Source organism: Oreochromis niloticus, linkage group LG3 (assembly GCF_001858045.2).
Source record: "Oreochromis niloticus isolate F11D_XX linkage group LG3, O_niloticus_UMD_NMBU, whole genome shotgun sequence".
Lineage (NCBI taxonomy): Eukaryota > Metazoa > Chordata > Actinopteri > Cichliformes > Cichlidae > Oreochromis > Oreochromis niloticus.
This window is the reverse complement of record NC_031967.2, coordinates 31,188,377-31,213,793: the sequence shown is the minus strand read 5'-3', so window position 1 is coordinate 31,213,793 and position 25,417 is coordinate 31,188,377. Positions and strand designations below refer to the sequence as shown.

The window sequence follows — 25,417 nt, the reverse complement described above, 5'->3', positions numbered from 1 at the left end:
AGAATTCTGCAGGAAAGCCGTCTGGACCTGGAGCCTTATTATTGGGCATACTTATCAGGGCTTCCTGGAGTTCACCTGATGTCAGTGGCGAATCCAGTGCCATTGCTTGAGTGTCTAATAATTTTGGGAGAGTTATGTTGTCTAAAAACTGATCAATTTCCTTTTTAGATGGGTTTATTTGTGGTGAATACAACGTTTTATAGAAATCCCTGAAAATGTTGTTTATTTGTTTCGGTTCATATATTGTGTTCCCAGATGAATCTTGAACAGCACATATAGTTGTTTTTTATTTATTTATTTTTAGCTGGTTTGCTAGAAATTGACCGGATTTATTACTATGTTCATAATTTTGTAAGCGTAGTCTTTGTACTAAGAATTTTGTTTGTTTATCAATTATCTCATTTAATTCTAGTTTTGTTTTGCGTATTTTGTTCAGTGTTTCCTGATCTTGGTGGGACGCGTAGGCTTCTTCTAGTGATTTGATGGTTTTTTCTAATTCCTGAATATTTTTGTTTTCTTTTTTCTTTTTATGTGATGAGAAAGAAATTATTTTACCTCTCATCACAGCTTTTCCTGCTTCCCATAAAACAGAAGCTGATGTTCCGGGAGTGTCATTAAAGTCTAAATATGAAGTCCACTCTTTTTTAAAATATTTAATAAAGTCTTCATCTTTAAGCAGTGATGTATTAAATCTCCAGTTTTTACTTGGCGTAGTATTATTCTTGTGCATTAGTGTTAAAGATACAGGAGCATGATCGCTGACAGCTATAGGATGAATCTCAGTGTCTGAAATGTCACTCAGCAGTGAGCTGCTGACCAAAAAATAATCCAGACGAGAGTAGGAGTGATGGACATGTGAGAAAAAAGTATATTCCTTACTGTTGGGGTGAAGGGAGCGCCATGCATCGCAAAGGCCAAAGTCGCTCATATACTGTTTGATTATATTTGTGGACTGCCAATTACGCTGAGTTCCTGCTGTATTGAGCCTATCCATTTCTTCATTTAGTCCAAGGTTGAGGTCGTCTCCAAGAACAAGTGTGCCATCTAAGTGTTCAGAGAGTGCACTGAAAAAACCGTGAAAGAATGAGGGATCATCAACATTTGGACCGTATACACTTACAATACATAGCTTTTTATCAAGTATAGATAGTTTAATGATTAAGAATCTGCCCTCTGGATCTATAACTGTATCGAGTACTGTGAAATTAATTTTTTTATGGATTAAAATTGCTACTCCCCTTTGTCTAGAATTATAACAAGCTGAGAACACATTAGGAAACTCAGGTGTTTTAAGTTCATTCGAACCTCTAAGAGGTCTGTGGGTCTCTTGTAAAAGGACAACATCTGCCTGTAGTTTTTTGAGTTGGTAAAATATTTTTAACCTCTTTTCTCTGGAGCCAGCTCCATTTACATTCCATGTAACAAACCTTAGTGCACCCATAGATGTCTGTGTATAACTAGGGGTGTATGCTGTGTGTGTCGCTTAGACAGGTGGAGAGAAAACATCACTTGTTCATAAATAAAGAGAGGGAGAGAGAGAAAAAGTGTGTGGCGAGATGCTCCCCGAGTCTGACTATGTGTGTGCATATTTACTAATATGAGTACGCTTGGCTTCAGTGTGTGTATCCTGTAGGTCTGTGTGCGCTGTCTGACTGATGTAAATGTGCTGCCGTTGAGCGCATGACTGTGCGTGATCGTGCTGTGCGTATGTGTCGAAATAAAGGATGTTGTTTGTGGATGAGTGTGGAAGCAGGTGATCGAAGCAGTGAAAGAAAGAAATAAGAAAGAAAGAAACCAAGGACAAGGGTGAGCAGCATAAAAACAAGAGGAGAAAAAAGAGAGAAGAAAAAACGAGAAAAAAACAAAAAACAAAAAAACCCCGGAAACATTCCAATCAAACCATTGACGGAGAGTGACGGTGTTAATTCTGCTATGATATCACACCTAAGATGCGATTTGATACTGGTAAGTTAAACAGATGTTAATGCAAGTTAGTGTGAGTGGATGGGGAAAGGGTGTAGCGGATTCTTATCTGGTGTGAAGTTAATACAGCCACGGAGTGATGTCGGGGTCGCGGTGGAGCTGTCCGTCCACGTACAGCCGGTCCACAGCGATGACAGCGCGGGAGCCCTTCTGGATGAAGCTGCATCGGATTGGGAAGAGGACCCTGCGTCATTCCAGGATCTCTTTGGGGAACTGGTCGTTCACGCTGAAGTCCGTTTCTTTTAATTCCCTGCCGCGGCTTTTCACATGTTCCTTTTGTTTGAAGTGGCCGAATTTGGCCACGATAGGACGTGGTCTCCCGGCCCGCAGCCCGAATAGGGCCGAGGCGATGCACCCTATCGAAGACGATGTTCTTCACCATGTCCTCCGGCAGCTTCAGGTGGGTTTTGATGAAGTTTTTTACCGTGGTCTCCACGTCCTCTCCAGCGGCTTCTGGAATACCAGAAAATACCAGATTATCACGCATGCTACGAGCTTGTAGATCAATAACTGTTTCTTTTATTTTTTTATTTTCTCTATTGAGCTGGGTCACATTTTCTGTGAGACATTTCACCGACTCTCTTAGCGTGGCATTTTCAGCAGCGAGCGTTTCCACCTGCTGCTGGCTGAACTCCAGGGATTCTCGCAAGCATTTAAATTCCCGGTGTAGAATCTCCACCAAGGACAACCTTGCGTCGAAGCTGGACAATCGCCTGTCGATTGACTCCAGTATGTCGGCAATATCTTTGCCGGCTGGCGATGTTGTGCCGTGGGAATCTGCCGGGCGAAGTCTTTTCGACGATGGCGTCTCAGATTTGGCCGGGGAAGCTGCACACTGGGCCTTCTTCATCACGAGTTCCTGAAAGCACTGATCAATGTAATCTTGGAGAGCCTCTAAACTCTCCCCGTTGTTCTCCAGGGTGTTGGAGATTATTTAGACAAATATTGTTAGTTATAAGACAATTGATAAGTGTATTTGGTAATACTGAAGCTTAAAGGAATTTGTTCAAATCTAAACTACCATTTGCTTTAATTTTCCGCCAAAATCTCCGGCGTCTGACGTCAGTTACAACATGAGTCGCTTACCTTGTCCGTCACTTCCGTCACTTACCACTTACCTCCCCTTCCAAACTCCTCAGGAACACAGTTTGTAGCTGCCCCACCCTCTCTTTCGACTTGGTTGTAGTCATGCAATCACTCACCTCACTCCACACCAATGCCGTAGCGTCCACGGGAGGAAAGCCGACCTCACCTCGCACCAAGGGTGCAGCGTCCTCTTTAGATAGGGCAGTTTCACCACGCACTGGAGGCACAGCTCCAGCCGGGTCAATGGTGGCCTTGCCCCGCACTATAGACACAGCCTCAGCCGGGACAAGAGCAGCTTCGTCCCGCACTAGAGGCACAGCCTCAGCCGGGGCAGCAGCAGTCTCACCCCGCGCCGGAGGCGCAGCCACGTTTAGCGCCTGCTGCCTGCTAACCCCCTCATCCACAGCAGGTCCCGCTGCAAGCTGCCTGTGAGGACACATTATTTTCTTATGACCCACATCTCCACACTCAAAACATTTCATGTTCCCAGAACAAGCATACGCCATGTAGAACCCTTCTTCATGTTTGACACGGAAGGAGACATCCAGTGTCTGTGTGGGGGAGTCTAAAAACATGAACACTTGCCTCCGAAGGGACTGAACATGCTTTAACTTGGCATCCTTACAGCCCAGACTCACTGTCCGGAAGCCACTTGCAAATTTCCCAAAGCGCTTCAGTACTTGCTCCAAAGCCGTATTGGGAATAAACGGAGGTACCCCCGACACAGTGATCCGAGTGGAGGGCACTGCGAGGGGTGAAACCTGCAATAAATTCATCATTCAAATACAGGCCACTCTCTATAAGCTGATTGACAAACCCCTGCTCTTTCAAAAATATGACAACCGCTTTATTCATACGTGAAGCATACGAAATGTTTCCATGCCCCACCCGCTCACCTACAGCCAACAACACCTGCTCGACAGTGGTGCTCGGCTGCGGCACCACCCTGACTCCACGCTTCAAAGACAGGGATAGTGTCCCACTGGACGCCATCCCTGTCAAACTGAAATACAAACTACACAACCACAAACAGCTATGAAACGATCATACAATAAACACAGCAAGAAAACGGGGGGAAAAAAAACATTCAGCTAAAAAAAATCACACACTCGCACTCAGACACACCAAATTCACCACCATCAAACTCCCAGCATGCAGTGCGAGAGAGAGAGAGAGAGAGAGCTGTGCATGAAGTGTCATTTTATCGTGGTGGAAGCAAAACAGCAAAAGTAAGAGGGAATCCATGACGATGTTTATGTGAAGCGTAGTTTGGATTTTTTGCTGCTGGTTCGGTCAATATTGTTTGGAGAGAGATAAAACCTAAAGCTTCAGAATCGAGCGCAAAAAAAGCGTAAACACAAAGCGCGGACCCGCCGAAACATTCAGCCCCGACCGTGTGCATGCCATCGGGTGAAATAAGCTCACTGATTGTGATCCGTCGGCGGGTCAGCGCTTTTGTGTTTACATCTTTGTGCAGAATCCGTGTACCTGCTCTCATTTACTGTTTTAGCTGTTTGGTGGTTTTCGAAATTTTTTGAGGTTTAACCTGAGATTCTGGCATTTGGGGCAAAATAAATTTATATTAAAAAATCGATTCAGGATTTTAATGAATCGATATCACGTTATCCAAGCCAGAATCGATTTTAATCGATAAATCGATTATCAAAACCCACCCCTAGTTCAAAATGGGTGTATGTTTGTACGGGATAATTGAAAACTCAGTCAAGGAAACTCCCAGCATGCTTCGAGAGAGGAGCTGATGTGATGTGTTGTCATCTTTTATAGGGAAAACATGATCAGCTCATGGACTCAGGTGTGTGTTGGCCTGCCCTAACACCACACCTGAACCCACTGTTCCATGCCTCATCTGCAGCTGACCAACAAACCACACCCTGCCACAGTATGTTTTAACCATCCTGAGATAAATCGTAGCCTGTTGGCTAAGAAGTAGTGTTAGGCAGATCTAGTCCTCCTTTATCCTTGGTCGTTTGTCACATTTTTAAACTAAAACGTGCAGGTTTATCTTTCCAAAGGAATTTAGTTACTGACAATTCCAGAGATCTAAACCAGTCTGGTGATGGATTACTTGGAATCATTGAGAAAAAATAATAAGGGGGACAGGTAAGTGATGGACCAGGTAAGTGACGGACAAGGTAAGCGACTCATGTTGTAACTGACGTCAGGCGCCGGAGATTTTGGCAGAAAATTAAAGCGAATGGTAGCTTAGAATTGAACAAATTTCTTTAAGCTTCAATTTTACCAAATACACTTATCAATTGTCTTATAACTAAAAACATTTGTCTAAATCATCTCCAACACCCTGGAGAACAACGGGGAGAGTTTAGAGGATCTCCAAGATTACATTGATCAGTGCTTCCAGGATCTCGTAATGAAGAAAAGTCAGAGTGCATCTTCCCCGGCCAAAACTGAGACGCCATCATCGAAAAGATGTCGCCAGGCAGAGTCCTCCAGCATAACATCGCCAGCTGGCAAAGATATAGCAGACATCCTATCTGTGTGTGCCTGTTTGTCTGTGTCTATATGTCAGGTTGGGTATCAGACCCCACCTCTCTGGGGACATCTCAGGCCCTCCAAGGTTTGGAGGCCCATCTCCCCCCACCACTTCCCCTGCCGGTGGCAGACGCCCTCAGACATCGGTGCGTTGGTGGTTCTTTGTGTCCGGGGGTGGGGGTCCAGGTACCCACCGGCTCACTCCTTGGCGGCTGCTTATCGGGGCCTGGAGCCTGGGGCTCGCTCGGGCCACTTCGGGATGGGGTGCCCTCGGCCCGGGGCTCGGTCACTCAGGCACAGCTGGCTGCCGGCGGAGCTCACGGGCACGTCACTGCAACCCCCCTGGCTTCTGCTCCGCGGCTGCTGAGTGACCCCTCATCTGGGACTCTCCTCAGCTCTTTCTGGGATAGTGGCGCGGCTGCCCCTCTGTTGGTCTTCCTTGGTCTCTTGTGTTCTGGGGACCTCTGGATGTCTGGAGTTTTGATCTCCTCCATACCTGCTTCATGCCCTGGAGGTCGGGGCAGTGGCCCCCCACACCCTCTAGCAGATCATTACATGAAGGAACCTCTTAAAAACAAGCGCGTTCATGCTCACAGGTGTACACACGGGTGATCACACACACAAACTACACCCTTTTGGGCTCCTACCTCAAAGCACACTGTGCGCTGTCGATCTCACGTGCTGCACCATAATGTTTAATATTTAGTATTTACTGTCATATTCCCATATATCATTGTGATCTTGTTTATTACTCTTGTCTTCTTCTGCTTGCTTTCTTTTTTCTTTCTCAACAGGTGATCCAGGTGATCGATATGTATTTTTTTTTTTGTCTGCTTATTCTGTTGGTTTTTGTTTTTTGCCCTTTTTCCCCGTCCCTCTTCTCAGGTGTTTTTTTTTTATTTTCTTTCCCTCTTTCTTTCTCCCCTTTCTTTCCACCAGTCAAGTCTGTCCCATATTCAGCAAGTGAAAATAAAATAAACAATAAAAGGTGAATCAGATGGACCATTACGGCAAGGCTGGGATGGTCCATTTGGTAAAGTAAATCCGTTGGGCATCTTTCTTCGCCTTTAGACAATAATTCTGATGGCAAAAGAACCAAACGGGACAGGTTAAAAAAAAAAAAAAAAAAAAAAAAAAAAGCAGACATCCTAGAGTCAATCGACAAATTTGTCCAGTTTCGATGCAAGGCTGTCCTTGGTGGAGATTCTACACCGGGAATTTAAATCTTTGCGAGAAACCCTGGAGTTCAGCCATCAGCAGGTGGAAACGCTTGCTGCTGAAAATGCCACGCTAAGGAAGTCGGTCAAATGTCTCACTGAAAACGTTACCCAGCTAAATAGAGAAAATAAAAAAATAAAAGAGACAGTTATTGATCTACAATCTTGTGGCATGTGAGATAATTGTATTGTGTTTTCTGGTATTCCAGAATCCGCTGGAGAAGACGCGGAGACTATGGTGAAAAGCTTCATCAAAACCCTCCTGAAGCTGCCGGAGGACACCGTAAAGAATATCGTGTTTGATAGAGTGCATCACATCGGCCCCATGCGGTCAGCGGTCGGGAGAACTAGTCCTACCACTTCAAACAAAAGGAACAGTTGAAAAGTCGGGGCAGGGAATTAAAAGGAACAGACTTCAGCGTAAATGACCAGTTCCCAAAAGAGATCCTGGAACGACGCAGGGTCCTCTTCCCAACCCGATGCAGCTTCATCCAGAAGGGCTCCCGCGCTGTCATCGCCGTGGACCGGCTCTACGTGGATGGACAGCTTTACCACGACCCCGGCATCACTCCGTGGCTGTATTAACTTCACACCAGATAAGAATCCACTACACTCTTCTATCCACTCACACTAACTTGTATTAACATCTGTTTAACTTACCAATATCAAATAACAACTTAAGTGTGATATCATAGCATCATTAACACCGTCACTATTCGTCAGTGGTTTAATTGGAATGTTTCCGGGTTTTTTTCTTCTCGTTTTTTTTTCTCTCCCCCCCCCCTCTTTTTTATGCTGCTCACCCTTGTCCTTGGTGTCTTTCTTTTTATTTTCTTTCACTGCTTCGATCACCTGCTTCCAGACTCATCCACAAACAACATCCTTTATTTTGACACATACGCACAGCACGATCGCGCACAGTCACGCGCTCAACGTAAGCACATTTACATCAATCAGACACAGGGACGTATAGGATACACACACTTAAGTCAAGCGTACTCATATTAGTAAATATGCACACACATAGTCAGATTCAGGGAGCATCTTGCCAGACATTTTTTTTTTTTCCTAGCATCCCTAGTTATACAAACACATCTGTGGGCGCACTAAGGTTTGTTACATGGAATGTAAATGGAGCTGGCTCCAGAGAAAAGAGGTTAAAAATATTTTACCAACTCAAAAAACTACAGGCAGATGTTGTCCTTTTACAAGAGACCCACAGACCTCTTAGAGGTTTAAAAGAACTTAAAACACCTGAGTTTCCTAATGTGTTCTCAGCTTGTTATAATTCTAGACAAAGGGGGGTAGCAATTTTAATCCATAAAAATATTAATTTCACAGTACTTGATACAGTTATAGATCCAGAGGGCAGATTCTTAATCATTAAACTATCTATACTTGATAAAAAGCTATGTATTGTAAGTGTATACGGTCCAAATGTTGATGATCCCTCATTCTTTCACGGTTTTTTTCAGTGCACTCTCTGAACACTTAGATGGCACACTTGTTCTTGGGGGCGACCTCAACCTTGGACTAAATGAAGAAATGGATAGGCTCAATACAGCAGGAACTCAGCGTAATTGGCAGTCCACAAATATGATCAAACAGTATATGAGCGACTTTGGTCTTTGCATGGCGCTCCCTTCACCCCAACAGTAAGGAATATACTTTTTTCTCGTCTGGATTATTTTTTGGTCAGCAGCTCACTAGTGAGTGATATTTCAGACACTGAGATTCACCCTATAGCTGTCAGCGATCATGCTCCTGTATCTTTAACACTGATACATAAGAAGAACATTACGCAAAGTAAAAACTCATCTAAAAACGAAATTGATCAGTTTTTGGACAACATAACTCTTCCAAAACTATTAGACACTCAAGCAATGGCACTGGATTCACCACTGATGCCAGGAGAACTCCAAGAAGCACTGATAAGTGTGCTCAATAATAAGGCTCCAGGTCCAGACGGCTTTCCTGCAGAATTCTACAAAGAATTCTGGACAATTCTAGCACCAATTTTTTACAGAACGTTGTTGGAAATCAAAGAAAAGGGGAGACTTCCATCAAATATGAATTCTGCAAACATTAATCTCCTGCTAAAACCAGGCAAAGACCCTGTATATCCCTCAAGCTATCGTCCAATATCCCTTGTAAATGTAGACCTTAAAATTCTCTCAGGGATTTAAATTCCTGTTGTAGAATCTCCACCAGGGAAAACCTTGCGTCGAAGCTGGACAATTGCTTATCGATTGACTCCAGGATGACGGCAAAGTCTTTGCCGGACGGTGATGTTATACCAGGGGAGTGTGCCGGGCAACTTCTTTTACAGGACGGCATCTCATTTTTGGCCAGGGAGGAAGTGCGCTGGGCCTTTCTCATAACCAGGGGCGATTTTAGCCCATTTTTGGGGGTGCTTCAGCACCCCCAAAATGAATCAAAGCACCCCCAAAGATTTCTTACTTTTTTTGACAATATTTGCTGTTTGTGTGACACACTACTAAAAATATAAAAAGCATTCAGTACTTGGTTGAGACGTAACATTTTAACAACAAAAGTATAGATACCCCCCCCTCAAATGGTTTGTTCCAGCTCGCCTCTCCCCTGCTCTAGCTCTAGCGCCATTGCTGCCAGAGCGATGGTGGCTGAGATGCAGTGGAGCGGAGGTGGAAGCGCCTGGCTTAAAACAGGACATATTAGCTGCATTTAACCTTCAGTTACTCTGTATATAGTTAGGTAGGAGTTTCTTTTTAGCTGAAAAACATTACACCCAGGTAACCTGCAGTGTTGGAAACGTGTTTTCCGACGATGTTTGCTGCCCTACAATCCGTCCTGCTCTGTAGTAAAATCAGCGACATTTGACCGTCCTGTTGCTCCCAGTGAAATTTATACAGCCTATTTAAAATCTAAAACTTAAAATTGTCCGTAGCCTGCTGTTGTTACCACTGTGCTGTTTGAAATGGAATGAGAGAAGCTGCTTATTTTGTCATATGTGCCGATATTAACCCCAGGAGCAACATTCAGGTAAAAGTGTAAGAACGAATGATCCGTCAATAAAGGATAATGTTGGATCAGTGTTTCAATATTTATATCTTTTATTAGATGTTCATGTGGTTTGGTTATTTGCCTTTTGGTTGAAAGTACACTGAGAGAGGACTTTTCTTATTAGTGATCTTAATAATATTTTTTTTCATATTAATGTAATTTTTTCATCTAATTGAATACAATCTATTTGTGTATGATTGTCAGTCCAAAGAAGGAGAGAGGAAAGAGGGGAACGTGAGGAGAAAGTACAAGGTCAGGAAGAACCAGGTAAGAAAACAGACAGGGAACAGTGACAGGCAAAACAAACTGTTAAACTGCTTGAGAGAGTTGACCACCAAAAAGTGATAGACAGATTTCCCAACCTCAAGGTGAGGTGACATAGGTTAAAATAAAAGAAAAAATCTGCAGAGGCATAGTAGTATCTGCAGTAAAGATCTTTTCATACATTGTATACATTGTACCATAGGCAAAGTTGCCTCCATTTTTATAATTTTCTTTATCAATATTTTGTACATTTGTATATTTCAAGGACTCTATTTTTGGAGTGTATTTTTATGTATCTGTATTATATTATACATACACACACATTAAAAGTGAATCTCTGTCCAAAAAATGCACTCAGTTTACTTTTTACTCACTATGATCATCATTCATCATTTTCCCCCAGTAATTAAGGTTAGGATATGTATTTTTTTTAAAATTCCAATCTATTCTTCGTTTGCAGCATTTAAATAACCTTGATCTGATTTGATGGTTTTGTTACAGACTTTTCAAAAAAGTGTTTTGCTTTTCTTTCACAAATGTGGGGATTAAATTGTGTTAAAATGTACAAAACAGTGATGTCATGTTTTGTGATGAGGACCCAGGCACAGAGAGACTTGATGAATTTAAGAATCTTATGATTTAATAAAGAAATTTGCAGACTTGCACAGAGATGGTAAAATTATGATGACTGATAACAGAGATGAAGACAACAGAGGACGAGGACAGGGAGGAACAGGGGTTTAAATGCACCAAGGAGACAGTCATAGAGAACTCGGGACAACTGGAGACATTTAAGGATGCAGGGACTGACAGAGACAGGGAAGAAGTCTCATCGTGACGAGTAAAGTTTATCTTGCCTGGCTGGGCAGCTCTCTGGGTGCTCAGCACCCCCAAAGCTTTGATCCTAGAATCACCCCTGCTCATAACTATAGCCGTAACGCACTGGTAGATGTAGTCTTGGAGAGCATCTAAATTCTCCAGGGTGTTGGAGATGATTAAGCATATATGGTTGGATTTTTAAAAACTATTTGGTATAACTGAAGTTTAGAAAATATTTGTTTATTTTAGAGCTACCATTCACTTTGCAGTCTTATGCACTATTAATATACAGTGGAAATAATTATAATACTAGTATAATACTTATATTAATACATATATTTTGATAAAAGATAACACACAGACTCCAGATGTAATAAGTTGATAAGTCTGTCCCTGCTTTTGTTTTAGCAAATAAGCAGGGATGATGACAGCAAGAGAGAGAGCGAGAGATAGAGAGCAAAAACATATAGTGGACATCCAGTCAAAGTAAAAAAAAAAAGAAAAAAAAAGCCAATGTAGCTTCTGTTTGCCTGCATTCCCTGATGGTGATTTCACATTATAAAACAGTGTGTTAGACTGATATTAAAATATGAAACTCCAGCCTGCATCCATGCACTTCATGGATGATTTTTGTGCTTTCCAGTAGCTTATGATATGAAAGCGCATTTAACAGGTTACATATTACTCTAAGCATGGCTTGAACAGAATGGTTCCTACTACAAATCTATTCTCCACTCTTGAATTTGGGCTACAGGATTTTCTGTGATGAGTCTGCACAATAAAGCAAGGGTAGGTATAAAGTCAAAAACATTAATATAAATTGTCTGTATTGAATAATTCTACTTTAATTGCTTGATGATTTGGTGTGCTGCCTCTTTGTATTTACTTAATAAAACAATTTTGTGCATGTTCCTCCTCTTATCTGCTTATATTCTTGTGGCAGGGAGTGGTCTGCAGTGCCATGCAGGGAAGGCGGGCACACCTGCATGGTATCCATAATCATGCCCCATCTACTTAAAATCTGTACTGGGTCCTATCATGTCGTTGTTGTTGTTGTTGTTGATATGTGGTCAGCTGGTGGCTGAAACGCTGCAGCTGTGTGTGTGTTTCTAAACAGCAACCGTGAATAAAATATGCTTAAAAGCAGTAAAATGTGGTTGGGTCTGCCATGGATATGTTACTGTGGTAATGAGGGGGGCGCGTCAGACACAGGACCAGGCCAGCAAAGGGAGGAGCTGGTAAAAATGATGGCCACACATAGGGGGCAGGCGGCAGTTGGGGTCATCCTATAATCTCATACGAACTACATTCAACGCTTCCGTGACTGGGACGGAAGTGAAGAGAGATGTAACGTAACCATGGTTTCATCTGCCTCCATCATGACATCTCTCACCTTCTCAACAAAATCCAAAGTGCTCTGGATGTGGTGTTCAGAGCTGCCCACCAGCAGGTTGAGGATCGAATCCAGAAACTTGGAGATGTTATAAGTGACAGAGTTGATCATGCAGACAATCGGTCTTAAAGGTGCACCCTGTTTATGTATCTTCGGTAAACCATACAGACTTGGTGTAGACTCCCCTGGGTACAGCCTGTGGTATGAGGTCCGGTCAATAGCCTTGTCTTGTTCTAACTGCTTCAGATAGTCTATCACCCTCTTCCTGTAACCACTTCCTGGGTCTCGTTTCAGGGGCTCATAAGTATTTTCATTACTGAGCAGTGACAAAATTTTCTCATGATAGTCTTTCTGGTTTAGAAATACTGTGCACCTACCCTTGTCTGCCGGAAGGATGATAATGTTGTTGCCATTACTAAGTGATGTGAGTGCTTTCCTCTCCTCCATGGTGATTTTGGATGCATTGCTTGGACCGGCTGAAACTTTTGTCCGTAGTTGCTCTGCTTCTACGTCTGTAATATTGTTTTTCGAATTGCTGTTTCTGTGGCTGTTAATAAGATTTGGAAAACCTACAGTCAGCTGAGAGTGAAGGAGTCACTTTAATGAGTGACGAAACGTTTCTCCCACTGAAAATGTTACAGAATCAACTTTTTGGGATTAATGCTGAAAAGCATAAGCCTGTGGTCGGGTCTGTCTCTAATGCCCCACACACATATGTACATTTTTTTTTAAGTTTCTCATCTTCTCTTATTCTTTCATCATAGCATCAGAAAAAATAGCAGACTGGTTCTGATACAAAATTAAAAATGAAACTATGTGATTTAAGTTTGAAATGTTGAACCCTATTAAACAAACTCACTGGTGCTTGAATGTTACTTTTTGAACTGATGGTACAAATGCTGTTAAATGTATAATATTGGTTGCTTCTCTATGAGGAAAAGGTATGTTGCACAATACGTTTCGAGGCATTCTAATTTAAAGAAAATGTAAGAACACTGATACTTAGAAACTGATTGATAGTCCTACCAACTCATCAACAAATACTATTTATTTATATGACTCCAAATTTTGTTGACAAATACCCCCTCTTCTCATTTGTGGTTTTGAATGAATAGGTCTATTTCAATAGAAAGAACCTTTACATTTTCAAAATAAATCATATTACTTTACTTTACTTGTGTATTTTAACGGATTTAAACATGTGGATTATCCTCCCACCCAGAGCTCTGATCTGTCACCACGTACTGATCTCAGGGAATCAAACACTTAAATGCAGATGTCATTGGCATTACACAAACAATCCCTGCACAGACTTTGGTCAGTACTTGTAGTCCAGGTGGGAGGTGGGAAAGACTCCAAGCGTCATAAATCACCGTTATCAGCCCCTGGTGGCCATTATAAAGAATGCAGATTTATGCCATTGGCCACACTGACTTCACTTTCCAGACCTGGAATCTTTTTCCATCTTTTACATACTTTCTCAGTTTGGTGCCTGTCTGTTGCATGTTTGATTTGCAATTCTGTGCAAACTTCATCATCAGGTTTTGGTCTGTGAAAGTGTTGTATGTCAAAAAATAAGAACGAATGTAAAAGAATACGGCACAATAAATTGTATTTTAAAATTGCATGCTTTAATCATCAAAAGTGTCAGGATACCAAAACAAGATTTGAATAGAATTTAATCAAACTGTGAGCATACCACAGACAAATGCCCATATGTAACATGATAACATTTAAAGAGAATTACTAAATAATGTTTAAAATGTATTAATTTAAATTTGCCAGGGTGCAGTTTTACTGAAGTCATGAAAATACATCAGATAAAGATTAGCAAATCACTGTAATTGAGAAACAGAAGATAAAAAATTGTTGCTATTTTCAGATTTGTAAAGAAATCTTTCATGTCCGAATATTTAAACCGTCCAATTCTTCTTCTTACATGATCAACAATTAGTCTAATTTTTACTAATAACTGTTTCGTTTCCCTTGTGAAGTGCCCAGAAACTTAAGCTGCCCCATAAATCTATTGGAGTAATGATTATTTCAAGTTAGTACTTAAGTACAGGACTTGAAATGTGTTGAGTTACATTCCACCACTGCCAAAAAACACTTGGAGCAACACAACAAGAACACAGAGAGAGGTGAAGTGAGTGAAGTGGATCAGGTTTTCACCACTGCAAAACAAACTCTCACTGTCACATGGGGGGTTGGGGGGTGGGTAATCGGTAGAACCAGTGATTGGTGTTGATGTGGGGCAGTTGAAGAATAAGTCAAAGTCAAAGCCCATGGAGGTGTAGGTAACAAAGCCTGGTGGTGTTCCGGTGACGGTGGTGCTGATCCAGTTTTGGTACTGGGACACACGAGCGTAGACTCCAGGTTTATTAGGCAGGGCGCAGCCATCACCAAAACTCACAACTCCACTCTGGATCCAGATGCCCATATCGTTTTTTGTCACGAGTGGTCCCCCCGAGTCTCCCTGTGAAAAAAGTGTAAAAGTTGTTAAAACAGATTAAGATAAGTTGAACATCTCATGGAGCTTAATTTCTACTAAATGTATAAAATGTTTCCAGAGCTGTTTGTGTTAATTGTCAATCAGACACACAACTTTTGCTGATTAGTTACAGTGTCACCCAACACTCTAACCCACACATCACTACATCTCTTCAGTTTGACCTGCTGCTCCACGGAGCATTTAGTATTGTGATGTCACTGACAGAAATTATCATAAAACTTTTGGGAAGGTTTTTATGTTATAGAATAAATTCAATAAATCTAAGTGAAAAGAATTGCGAATAAATGAACTTCATTGCAAAGCCTCTTTTCCACCAGTACCTCCTTACCTTGTCTCTACTCGGTTTCTGTCATTTTGTCTTACAATAGAGCATCATCTGCATTGGATCATTATAGCAACATGGCAGAAAGTCCAGTGACCTGAACACAAACTAACCATGGAAGGCTTCAAGAGGATTCTCTACCTGCTACTTGGTCTATGGTGTTTTGTCATACTCTGGGACCATGGTGTTGGTTTCTGTGTATCCATATCCGTTGTTGCAGGGTTTCAAAAATGGCACTTCGATTACTGTTAAGGAGTGACTGTCATGAGTCATCAAGCTACACCACTGACTGGCCTATAAGTGACATGGAGTCTCTTGATGTCACATTTTAGTATTGATTTTGTTCACTTGGAGTACTGGCATGGTATTAAAAAAAGGAATCTGGTGCCAGGTGATACCACCTAATGAAAACCCTGAAAACTGAGATGAGTCAATTAGGTGCTAGTGGAAAAGGGCTATAATGTTAATAATCATAAACACTACTACAGAAAAACAGTGAGTGGTTAAAAGCTGATACTCATCGCAATCAATTAGTGCCCACATTACAAATTAGTCACCTGACATGAATCCTTCCCGCCCTCTTTCAGTCCAGCACAGATCATGTTATCTGTGATTTGCTTGAAGTTTTGTAAGTCACATTTGCACTCATTGTTTCCCACAATTGGTACATTCACCTCCTGCAGAGTGTCTGAGGTGGGGCCACCACCTAATTGGGAAATTTTAAAAGAAAGGGCACGTTTACTGAATCATGTATCACCAATATAAAAGAAAAATAAATATTTTATAACTTACTATATAGGGTACCAAAGCCAGTGACCCAGCTGCTGGTCCCATTGTTGAAAGTGCTGCCTGCTGAGGCTAAGCAGACTGGCTGAATGTAGTCTGTGAAATTCACAGGAGCCGACAGCTTCAGGAGGCACATGTCGTTCTCATATGTTGAATTGTTGTAGTCGGGATGGCAGATGATGTCTGCAAGGTCCACAGTCACTTTATTTGGATTTGGACCAGACGCAGTGTTGTGGCCCAGAGTCACGGCTGTGGTGGAAAGATCAGCACTTGAGTGAAAGAAAAAATATATAGTTATTTTTATAGCATTGCATAGTGATCATTATCATTGAACTATGGGCACAACAAGGTAGTCACAGATGCTTGTGTGATTTTGATAATGAACATATTGTAATTGAATCATTTTATTGAAACACTGAAAACATGTTTTAGTCAAAGAACACAATTTTCATGGATAGGCATTTCCTCTATCCCTGCATGAGAGTGTGCATGTGAGTTGAATGGTGATGCTTACATTTGTGCATCGCTGGTGTTTGATATAATTTCGCAGAACAAAGTTAGTAGGCTCCCAACTTTACACCTTTATCCTAAACTAGCAAGCTGCTGATTGTAGGTTCACATCTGACAGAAAGACGTAACTGGTATTAAGTTTCTCACCTGACTCTGGCTGTTACTCAGTGTGGTCACAGTTTGATCAAATTTCATTATTCAGATATGTGTTACTACCAATTGTGAAATGGGTCTCACTGTGATTATCACAACAATGTTAACTATAACTAGTTTAAATAACCAAATGACACATTAACTTCCACAGCATTTTTCAACTGGAAATGTAACAGTAATAATATTAATAACAATAATAATAAAGTCAAAAATTAAGTGGAGAAATTACTTTACACTGTTGGGGCTTATTTTAAGTAAATGTATGCAATGAATTTTGTGGGACTTTAAAAATGTCCTTTCACTACTTTCAGAAAAAGAAAACAACATTTTGTTATGAAGAAAAACTATTAAAATCACTGTGAAATTACATCCATCGTCTTACATCCCGAACAGGTCACCTGTCTGTCACAGGCTACACAGAGAACGACACACGGTCATAAATCTGGCTTCCAAGGCCAATTTAGAAAAAAACATTATTTAGCCTAAAAAAGTGTTGCCTGTAGAAGAAACCCACAGGCACAGGAAGAATATGAAAATTCTACTCAAAGAGGTTGAAACCTCCAACAGGCGTTAAGCACTGCACCACCACACAGAAACACTTGGAGCATTGACTTACGGTGTAATGCAGTGAGCAGCTGTCAGCACCCACTGGTTGGAGATTAGAGACCCTCCACAGAAAAAAAAGCCATTATTGGATAAAGATGCCTGCCAGGGCCAACTTCCAGGGGTTGCAGCTTCACCTCCTACGATTCTGCCATTTTTATTAACCCTGCCACATTCTGACAGAAGAAAACACAGCAGTTAAATACTGAATGTGTTCATAAGCCTGAGCATTAAAACTATACACATTCACACATGAATAACATCTCATGAAGAGTTCTGATAGGTGATGTTTCACGTTGATGTTATTTTCAGACGTAAATTCAAAAAAACTTTGTTGCATATGAACCACAAAGAGGTATTTTGTGATTGGACTGGCCTCTCCTGATATTTCAGTGCAAAATTGTTCAGGTTAAGTTGAAAGAACATAAGAGAACCAGAGGTTAATAACAGTGTTGGGACTAACGGGTTATTAAGTAACGGGTTACAGTAACTACGTTATTATTGTGGTAACGAGCACGGTAACTAGTTATTATGCCAAAATCAGGAACGCGTTAATTGTTACTGGGATTTAGATAGGCTCGTTATTCGTTACTTCTTGTGGTGGCTATCGCGGAGCTTCCACAGTAACATTAGCAAGTGGTGGAGGCCAGCAGGTGGATGAAGGAAAGGGGAGGCAGGAGGAGAAGAGACCCGAGGTGGCCGCCGGTCCGAGTGTCAGGTGAACTGAACTTTAGGTAAGAAGTTATGACCTGCAGTCTATCTGAGTCAGATATAAACCAAGTTTAGGTGGAGTTTATTTTCTTTGTGCTGAGTTTTTACAGTCAGTTACAATAACTCGTGCTGCGTACTAGCTAGTATGGCAGAGTTTATATGCTGCTGGGTGGGTGCTATGATGTTACTGATGTTCAACTTTATTTTGTTCATAAGGTTAATTATTAGAGTTGCCAACCGTCCCGTAAAAAACGGAATCGTCTCGTATTCAGAGAAAATATTGCGCATTTCGTACTGAGGTGAAAAGGAACAGTTTGTCCCGGACTTCAGCTACAATGAAAAAGACACAAAGCTGGAGTTATTCTGCGTCTCTTCTTCTCTTCTTCTCTCCCCTCTCTCTCCTGTTTCTACTTCAAGAATGAAACTGATCAGTGATCAGTGATCGGCTTTTCTCTCTCGTTTGTTTATCGCCCACTTTGCGTCAGAAAGAAGAAACCAGCGGAGGTCGCGTTAAACAATGGCAGCACGTTTAACCTTGATTAGCTGTTGTTAGAATTTATTTAATATTACTTTCTAGTATCAGCTGATGTTTGCTGGAGCCACAGCTGTAAAAGCTGCTGGTCATGATATCAGTTTGGATATGTGGTGAGAGGGAAACATGAAGATGAAACCAGGAGATGTCCTTACTAAATCATCAGAGCTGAACAGGTGATGGAGAAACAGGTTTACCTTTTAGGTGACATGGATGAGTTGAAGGGAAGTTATGAGCTGTTTCTGAGAGACAAATAACACCAGCATCCTTTTTTTTACGTAGCTGACAGCTGGTAACTGTGCAAAGTTTTGCCAGGGGGCAGGTAGGGCATTAACAGGGAAAGGGGGGCACAAAGAAATACTTTTCTTTCTTAATCTCATTAAAAATGTATAGCTTTAAAAAAATAATTATCTGAATCTTACAACAAACGATTGATAGACTGATACATATACATCAATCAAAACAGTGTACATTAGTGATGGTAAATTCGATTCTTTTTACTGAATCGAGTTTTAATGAGTCACTCACCAAAGTGAATCGGGTTTCTTGAGTTATTTGAGTCACTCAGTCAGTTGACCAGAGAGTGCAAAAATGTATATTTTCACTCAAACTTAATTTGTTTCTCTTTTAATGTAAATCCTACTGCTAAGATGAATGATTGTAAAAGAAAACAACTAGTTTTTTAGTGCAAAAAAGAGCAAAAAAAATTCTAAAGGGAACATTTATTTATTTTTATTTTATTTTATTGGTATTTTCCTCAAATGTGTCAAATATATATTTTCTCATCTAAATGTCCACTGAGCTGTGAGCCAGGGGGCGGTAAAGCGCCTTAACATTGGTTGCCAACCAAGAAGAAGAAGCTGTGAGCCAGGAGGGAGGGGGTGAGTGAGTGAGTGATTCGTAGCAGGAAGGGAGGGGGTGAGCGAGTCAGTGATTTGTTCAACTCGTTTGAGCTGTGAGCCAGGAGGGAGGGGGTTAGTGAGTCCTGAGTGATTCGCTTATGCTATGATTCAGCACAGCAAGGGAGGGGGTGAGTAACTCAAATGTGTTGTTAGCATGCTAGCTGAACGATGCTACTGTGAACCGAGGAGCTATTGTCTTGATGTGAGCTTCTTCTCAGGGTTTTTCCTTCCAGTTCAGAGCAGAAATGTTTTTTGTTAATAAACTGGCTGTTGTTTTTTCCCCCACAATTTTAATTATAAGCTAGATATATTTCTAGTAATGGAATTAGTTTGCTAACAGCAACATTGATGAGTCAGTGAGTCAGTTGCGCTTGTGAATCATGATTCACGAGTCAGTAAAGTGATTCTCGAGTATTGAACGATTCGTTCACGAATTGAACATCACTAGTGTACATCACTGTCACAACAACGTTTGTTTTCATTCAAAGGCTTTATGATTTTTCCTATAATGGTGGGCCGGTCTCTCGTCAAAACGCCCAGGCTGATTTTTTGTCCCAGTCCAGCTCTGTATGCTGCTCATCTGCAGTCTGGTGTTACCTACATTTTCCTATTCGGAAGGCAGAATTTCCGAGTTCTGAGTACAATTGAAAGCACCATGACTGCACACTCTAAAAAATGATTCATGGGGTTAGTAAGTAAAGCTTAAAATCAATAGCTTTTTCTGCATAAAAAATTAAGTTTGTTGCATGTACACATTGTAATCAGTTGATAACTTAATTTAATGAGTTGGTCGAAATGAAAATAAAGAAAACAGTCTTAGTTCAGTAATATATCGATTTTGAACAGACATTTCTGTGTTAACTTAACATGAAAGTGTATTCAGTTAACACAACTTAAAAATCTCGTAAGCGTCCTTTAAAAGCTGAGTACAAGGCTGACTCGCCCGGACATGTTGTGCTCTCAGACTACTGATCGAAAGAAACGGAGGCAAAGAGAGAAAGCGGAGAAGCGCCATTTTGTACGGAACGTTATCAAACGTTAAAGCTTTGTGGTGAGTACAATTTTTTGCCTTGTTTTATTCACAGCAGCTAATAACTCTAACAAGAAAATCCTTTTTACACAACACTAAACTCTTCCTCGGCGAGTGGTGGTGATAAGCTAGTAACGTTACACTTCTGGCTAACTTGTGAAGTAATTCGACCGTAACATTAGTCTTTGTTAAGTTTTGTTTTACGGTGGCAGCCAAATGGTGTTAATTGACACTGAGCTTCTGTAGCAGTAGTTTTAACTCTGCAAAGACAGGGTAATACACGTTTTTCTTCTTTCTACTTTGAAATCGTTGTAGCGTTGATGAAGGTTTGACCAGCAAAAGGCTGGGCCGTTTTACATTCATGACTAAACAAATGTAGGTTACTGAGTATACATTCGGTTTAACATCGATGCATTTTGATGTTTAAGTCCTAGAGTTATTTTTATGTGAGATTGAAGTTTGTTAATTGAGCCCTAGCTGAAGAACAGCCTGTGTCAAAGTTCAGTCAAAAAACGCGGGCGAGGAAGCGAACGCCATGTTGTAGAAACGCCACAGGAAAGATCTCAAGTAACATTCATAAACTAGTTGTTTTAATGACATTACATTGAGTGTGCATTAGCACATAAAATATAATTTTGCTCTTTTGGGTGTTAACTGCAGATACATAAGCGCAGTTGTATCACTTAAGAAAAAATATCTTTGATTTGGAAACATAAAGCAACTTTTAGGAGAAACTCAACACTAAAAATAATATACATAGTTTCAACTTTTAATGTCATAAGGATTTCCTGTGAGATAATGATTAGACTAAAGACTATAGTTAAAAAAGCGTGAATATTGATTGCGTGTAGTTTGCCCATTTCTTTGCAGTAGTTTACAAGCATTTTTCTTGTTTTTCATCTTGAATATTCAAAAACAATGAATTAAAATTTACTGTAATGCTGATGTAGCACAAGTTGTTTGTACTACAGCCTTCTGAATCACCCAAGTTAAAGTAATTTAAACTGGTACCGTTCAGGCCATATAAAGTCAATCCTTTTTTTTTTTTTTTTTTGGATGTAATTATCAAAAACCCATCCTCCTCGAAGAGCAGTTCGACATTCTTTTTCTTATTCACAGGACGATTCTGTGGAGAGAAGGCGAGAGGTCGCTATCCGTGGCTTAGTGGTGTATCTCAGGGAAAAGGAGGAGGATCTCTTCAAAGAGCAGGTATATCAGACATGACTATACTTTGTATTAGAGCTACGATCTAATCTATTATTAATTGATTTCTAAATTAATCGGCAACTATTTTGATAATTGATTGATCGGTTTGAGTAATTATTTTAGAAAAAGAAGTCCAAATTCTCTGGTTTCAGCTTCATAAATGTGAATGGTTTCTGGTTTCTTTACTCCTCTATGACAGCAAACTGAATATGTTTGACATTTGAGGTCATCATATTGGGCTCTGAGAAACATTGACATTTTTCACCATTTTCTGACATTTTCTGGACCAAACAACTAATCAGATAATCGAGAAAATTGTTAGTTGCAGCCCTATTTTATGTTACTCTCATGTATAAGTATGATTACTTAAAACATTTATATTGATTCTGACCTACCAGGATGGTGGCGGGGATATTACCAATGAAGTGATGAAGATTGTAACCAGAGGTGCCACAACGTCTGATCCAGCCAGCGCAAGGATCATACTTGAAGGAACAGAAGTCCTAGCAGACCTGGATGTACCCAGAGCCTGTGCCTTGCTAATGGGGCTGATATATGCACTCAACCTCAGCTACCCAAAAGAACTGAAAAACACTTTTGAAGTGTTTCAAAAGATATTCCTCGAGCTGGATGATCTGAAAGCCAGTCCTAAGGTAATGTCACTAAAAAGTAAACTGTTGTACTAAAAAATGTGAAGAGTGAGGCTATCCTCAAATTAAACGGGAAATGTTCCACTGTTGTTTGCAATGTGTTGTGTTACATACTGTACAGTAGGCAGTAGGTGTAAAGTTGAGCGTTGAGCATTAAGTACACCTAGTTCAAAATAATGCACTTTAAAAGGATAGCTCGGGTCTTTTGAAGTGAGGCTGTATGAGGTACATATGTATAGTGAGTGTATTACACACAGTAGATGGCAGGCAGTAAGCTCCACCTACGGAGAAGCAGACGGGGGCCACCGGCACGCAAGATGAGCCTCCATCCTAATAAAACTGATGTCAGTTTAAATGTACATTATATCAAGAATATGTTTACTGCTTTATTTTGCTATCAGACAGCCTTTTCTGTGAGGAAAGAGAAGTTCTACTGCTTGTTGTTTCAATCGCTCTGGCCCACCAGCGTCCATGGACAAAAACAGCAATTTTACCTGACAGCACACAGGAGTTGCTGGTCTCCTGCTGCCTTGATCAGTAAGTGTAATTGTGTTATTTGGTGACTTTGGTGTTAGTTCGGGTTAGTTCAGATTTACCAAAGTCACACAAACAAACTGAACCTATCGTGCGTGTCGGTGGCAGGAATGTGCTGACTGCTGTCTACTGTGTGTAATACACTCACAATGTACTTCATACTTAAAAAAACCTAAACTATCACTTTAACACAAACAAACTTGAATCAGAGCATGACTGTCAAAATGTTCAGTCTTTTTGAGACAGATTTACAGGGGTGTTTTGTGTCATTTATTTTATGGAGGCAACAATTTTGTCTGCTATTGAAATGTCAATGACTCTGGAATGGTGGACTGGTGTTCTAATAAACAGTTTGATCATAAAACTGGAATTTCAATGTGTAATTTATTGTATAATTGTAAGTTATAAGTTATTGTAAGTTATTAGTACTCAAAAAAATTAAGGTAACAATTTGCATGGATATTTCTGAGTAGAATAAAAGTAAAAAAATAAGTTTTAATAACTAAATGGAGTAATTTTTAAACAATTAAAAATAAGTTGGTTCAACTTAATTAAGCTTGTAGAGGACAAAGCAAATCATGTTGTTTGTACGTAAGGAATAGAGTTTACCTAACTAGAGAACTCTTGTGGCATTTACGCTATAGTGGCTAAGCTGAAGTAACTTAAAAAGATCCATGCAAATTGTTACCTTAATTTTTTTACGTTAAGCCAGCAGATCTTTTTTTAGAGTGCAGTTTTTGTGTTGGATGTAAAAAGCGCACATGATGCTGTGACGTAGGTTAGAATCATGGCGGCAGTCGACGATGGTCCAGGCGTGGGATTTCTCTCGTGGAAATATGCACATAATTTTTTTCTTTCTATTGGTAGGTGGCACAGTGCACTTGTGGCAAGTAAGCAAGCTAGAAGACTGGCAGTCTGGCTGGGTATCCGGGTTATGCAAGCAGCACATCACCAAGAGAATTCTGAGTAAAACCAAAGTTACTTTCCCTAGTAACTAGTTACTTTGAAAGTAACGAGTAGCTTGAAGTAACTGAGTTACTTTTGATAGAAGTAACTAGTAATGTAACTAAGTTACTAAGTTAATGTAACTAAGTTACTACTAAGTTACTAACTGACAGTATGTTTGCACTAAGTACCGCAGCAATTTCCTAATGTTGTAAACCTGCTCAACATTTGGCAATAAAACCCTTTCTGATTCTGATTCTGAATTTAAAGTAACTTACCCAACACTGGTTAATAATAACGAAGGATTAAATGCAAGGTGCTTTATAAACGGTTAAGGAAGAAGAAACAGTTTGTCAAAAAGGGAAGTGTGAAGACTAATCTTAAAATTAGAGAGAATGTCATTCTCCTCAATCAAAACTAGGAGCAGGTACTATAAAAGAAGGCTCTGCCACCCACTTTGCTTTTAAATACTCTAGAAGACACAAGTAAGCCTGCAGTCTGAGGAGAAAGTGCTGTACCCCCTCTGCAGCACTTTGTTCTCACTTTGTATAAGATGGCAAATTTTGTTTTGTTGACATTGGAACTGAGCATTTTCAACCTTACAGTAAATTACTAATACCATTTATACTGTAAATTTCAACAGATTACTAGACAAAAGGGATTTTCATCGTTTTAGTTGCCTTGACTACCTTGGCACATATCCACGTCAGACATTAACTGGCATTCCCACTGGTGTACGTTTAAATAAAATAAAATAAAACAAAATAACCTTTTTTTTTTTAAAGTACCTTATTTTAAGTATGAAAAACTTTCAGAATTGTTCTTGGATGCTTACCAGGCTGCTGTGAATGAACATCTGAAAATTGGAACACAAAGACAAATATATCAAAACATCATGATTAGTCCATAGTGAGTAGGTATTTTTATTCAATTGCAACTTATGTGAAATTACTTTACCGGTTTAAAAAATAACTACTAAGTACTCATATAATTGACTTAATTACATAATTAGTATATTGCTTAGAAATTTTAAAGAGAAAATAAAGAAAGAAACAGAGATGAGAAGAGCAGAATTGAATGATGTCAAAACATTATCTCCCGTGTTGCAGAACAATACAGGCAGATAGATTTTTTTTTTAATTATTTAGTATTTGTAGTTAAACATTCCACATTTCATGTGTAAAAATAAAAGTGTTTAATAGTCAAATAGAAATACATTCTTCTCTCTCACCTTTGCCAAAAAGAATGATCATCACAGAGAAAAAGCACAGGAACCATTGGAGGGCCATTGTTGACTACGCTGGCTATAATTTCGCTTTAGGTGTTAAATACTGTAAATCTTGTGTTCAGCTCCACCCCCAGCCTGACTCACTGACGCTTCAATGTTAATGTTTGAACAGATGGTATGAATGCTGTTAAATGTATGATGTTGGTATTAGTAATGCAATCTCTATGAGGAAAAGTTATGTTGCACGATAAGTTTGGAGGCATGCTAATGTAAAGGTAATGTAAGCACTGACTTAGGCACTGTTAAAAAACTTGTTTAACCTGTCAAGTTGCTCACAGTGCAAAAAAGAAGGTCTAGCTGGCAAGTTCAAGCTCGTGAATGATAGTGCTAGTATAAATAGTACAAATACTATTTATTTACATGACTGCAATTCTTATTGACAAACACCCCCTCCCCCCATTTGTGGTTTTGAGTAAAG

At 40.2% G+C, this 25,417-nt stretch overlaps 1 protein-coding gene and 2 long non-coding RNA genes across 3 annotated transcripts; 1 reads left to right on the top strand and 2 right to left on the bottom strand.

The window, feature by feature from the left end:
* Positions 1-1,360: 1,360 nt before the first annotated feature.
* On the bottom strand, positions 1,361-15,904 carry LOC112846383 (uncharacterized). The gene is made up of 3 exons (XM_025905850.1): positions 15,892-15,904; positions 5,713-5,715; positions 1,361-3,096 (listed from the first exon to the last, which is right to left on the bottom strand). The coding sequence occupies exon 3, from the start codon at positions 2,831-2,833 to the stop codon at positions 1,982-1,984; it is 852 nt and encodes a 283-aa protein (XP_025761635.1). The 5' UTR covers positions 2,834-3,096; positions 5,713-5,715; positions 15,892-15,904; the 3' UTR covers positions 1,361-1,981.
* Positions 13,925-25,097, bottom strand: LOC100695805 (serine protease 27). Its single transcript, XR_002058781.2, has 6 exons — positions 24,943-25,097; positions 24,547-24,567; positions 17,215-17,377; positions 15,942-16,204; positions 15,707-15,855; positions 13,925-14,791 (listed from the first exon to the last, which is right to left on the bottom strand). It is a non-coding gene; the product is annotated as a serine protease 27 (long non-coding RNA).
* On the top strand, positions 20,010-23,498 carry LOC109197673 (uncharacterized). Its single transcript, XR_002058782.2, has 3 exons — positions 20,010-20,397; positions 21,496-21,585; positions 21,981-23,498. It is a non-coding gene; the product is annotated as an uncharacterized LOC109197673 (long non-coding RNA).
* Positions 25,098-25,417: the final 320 nt, after the last annotated feature.

Bases quoted from the DNA above. Each gene is read 5' to 3' on its own strand.
- LOC112846383 (XM_025905850.1), bottom strand. From the start codon at position 2,833: ATGAAGAAGGCCCAGTGTGCAGCTTCCCCGGCCAAATCTGAGACGCCA.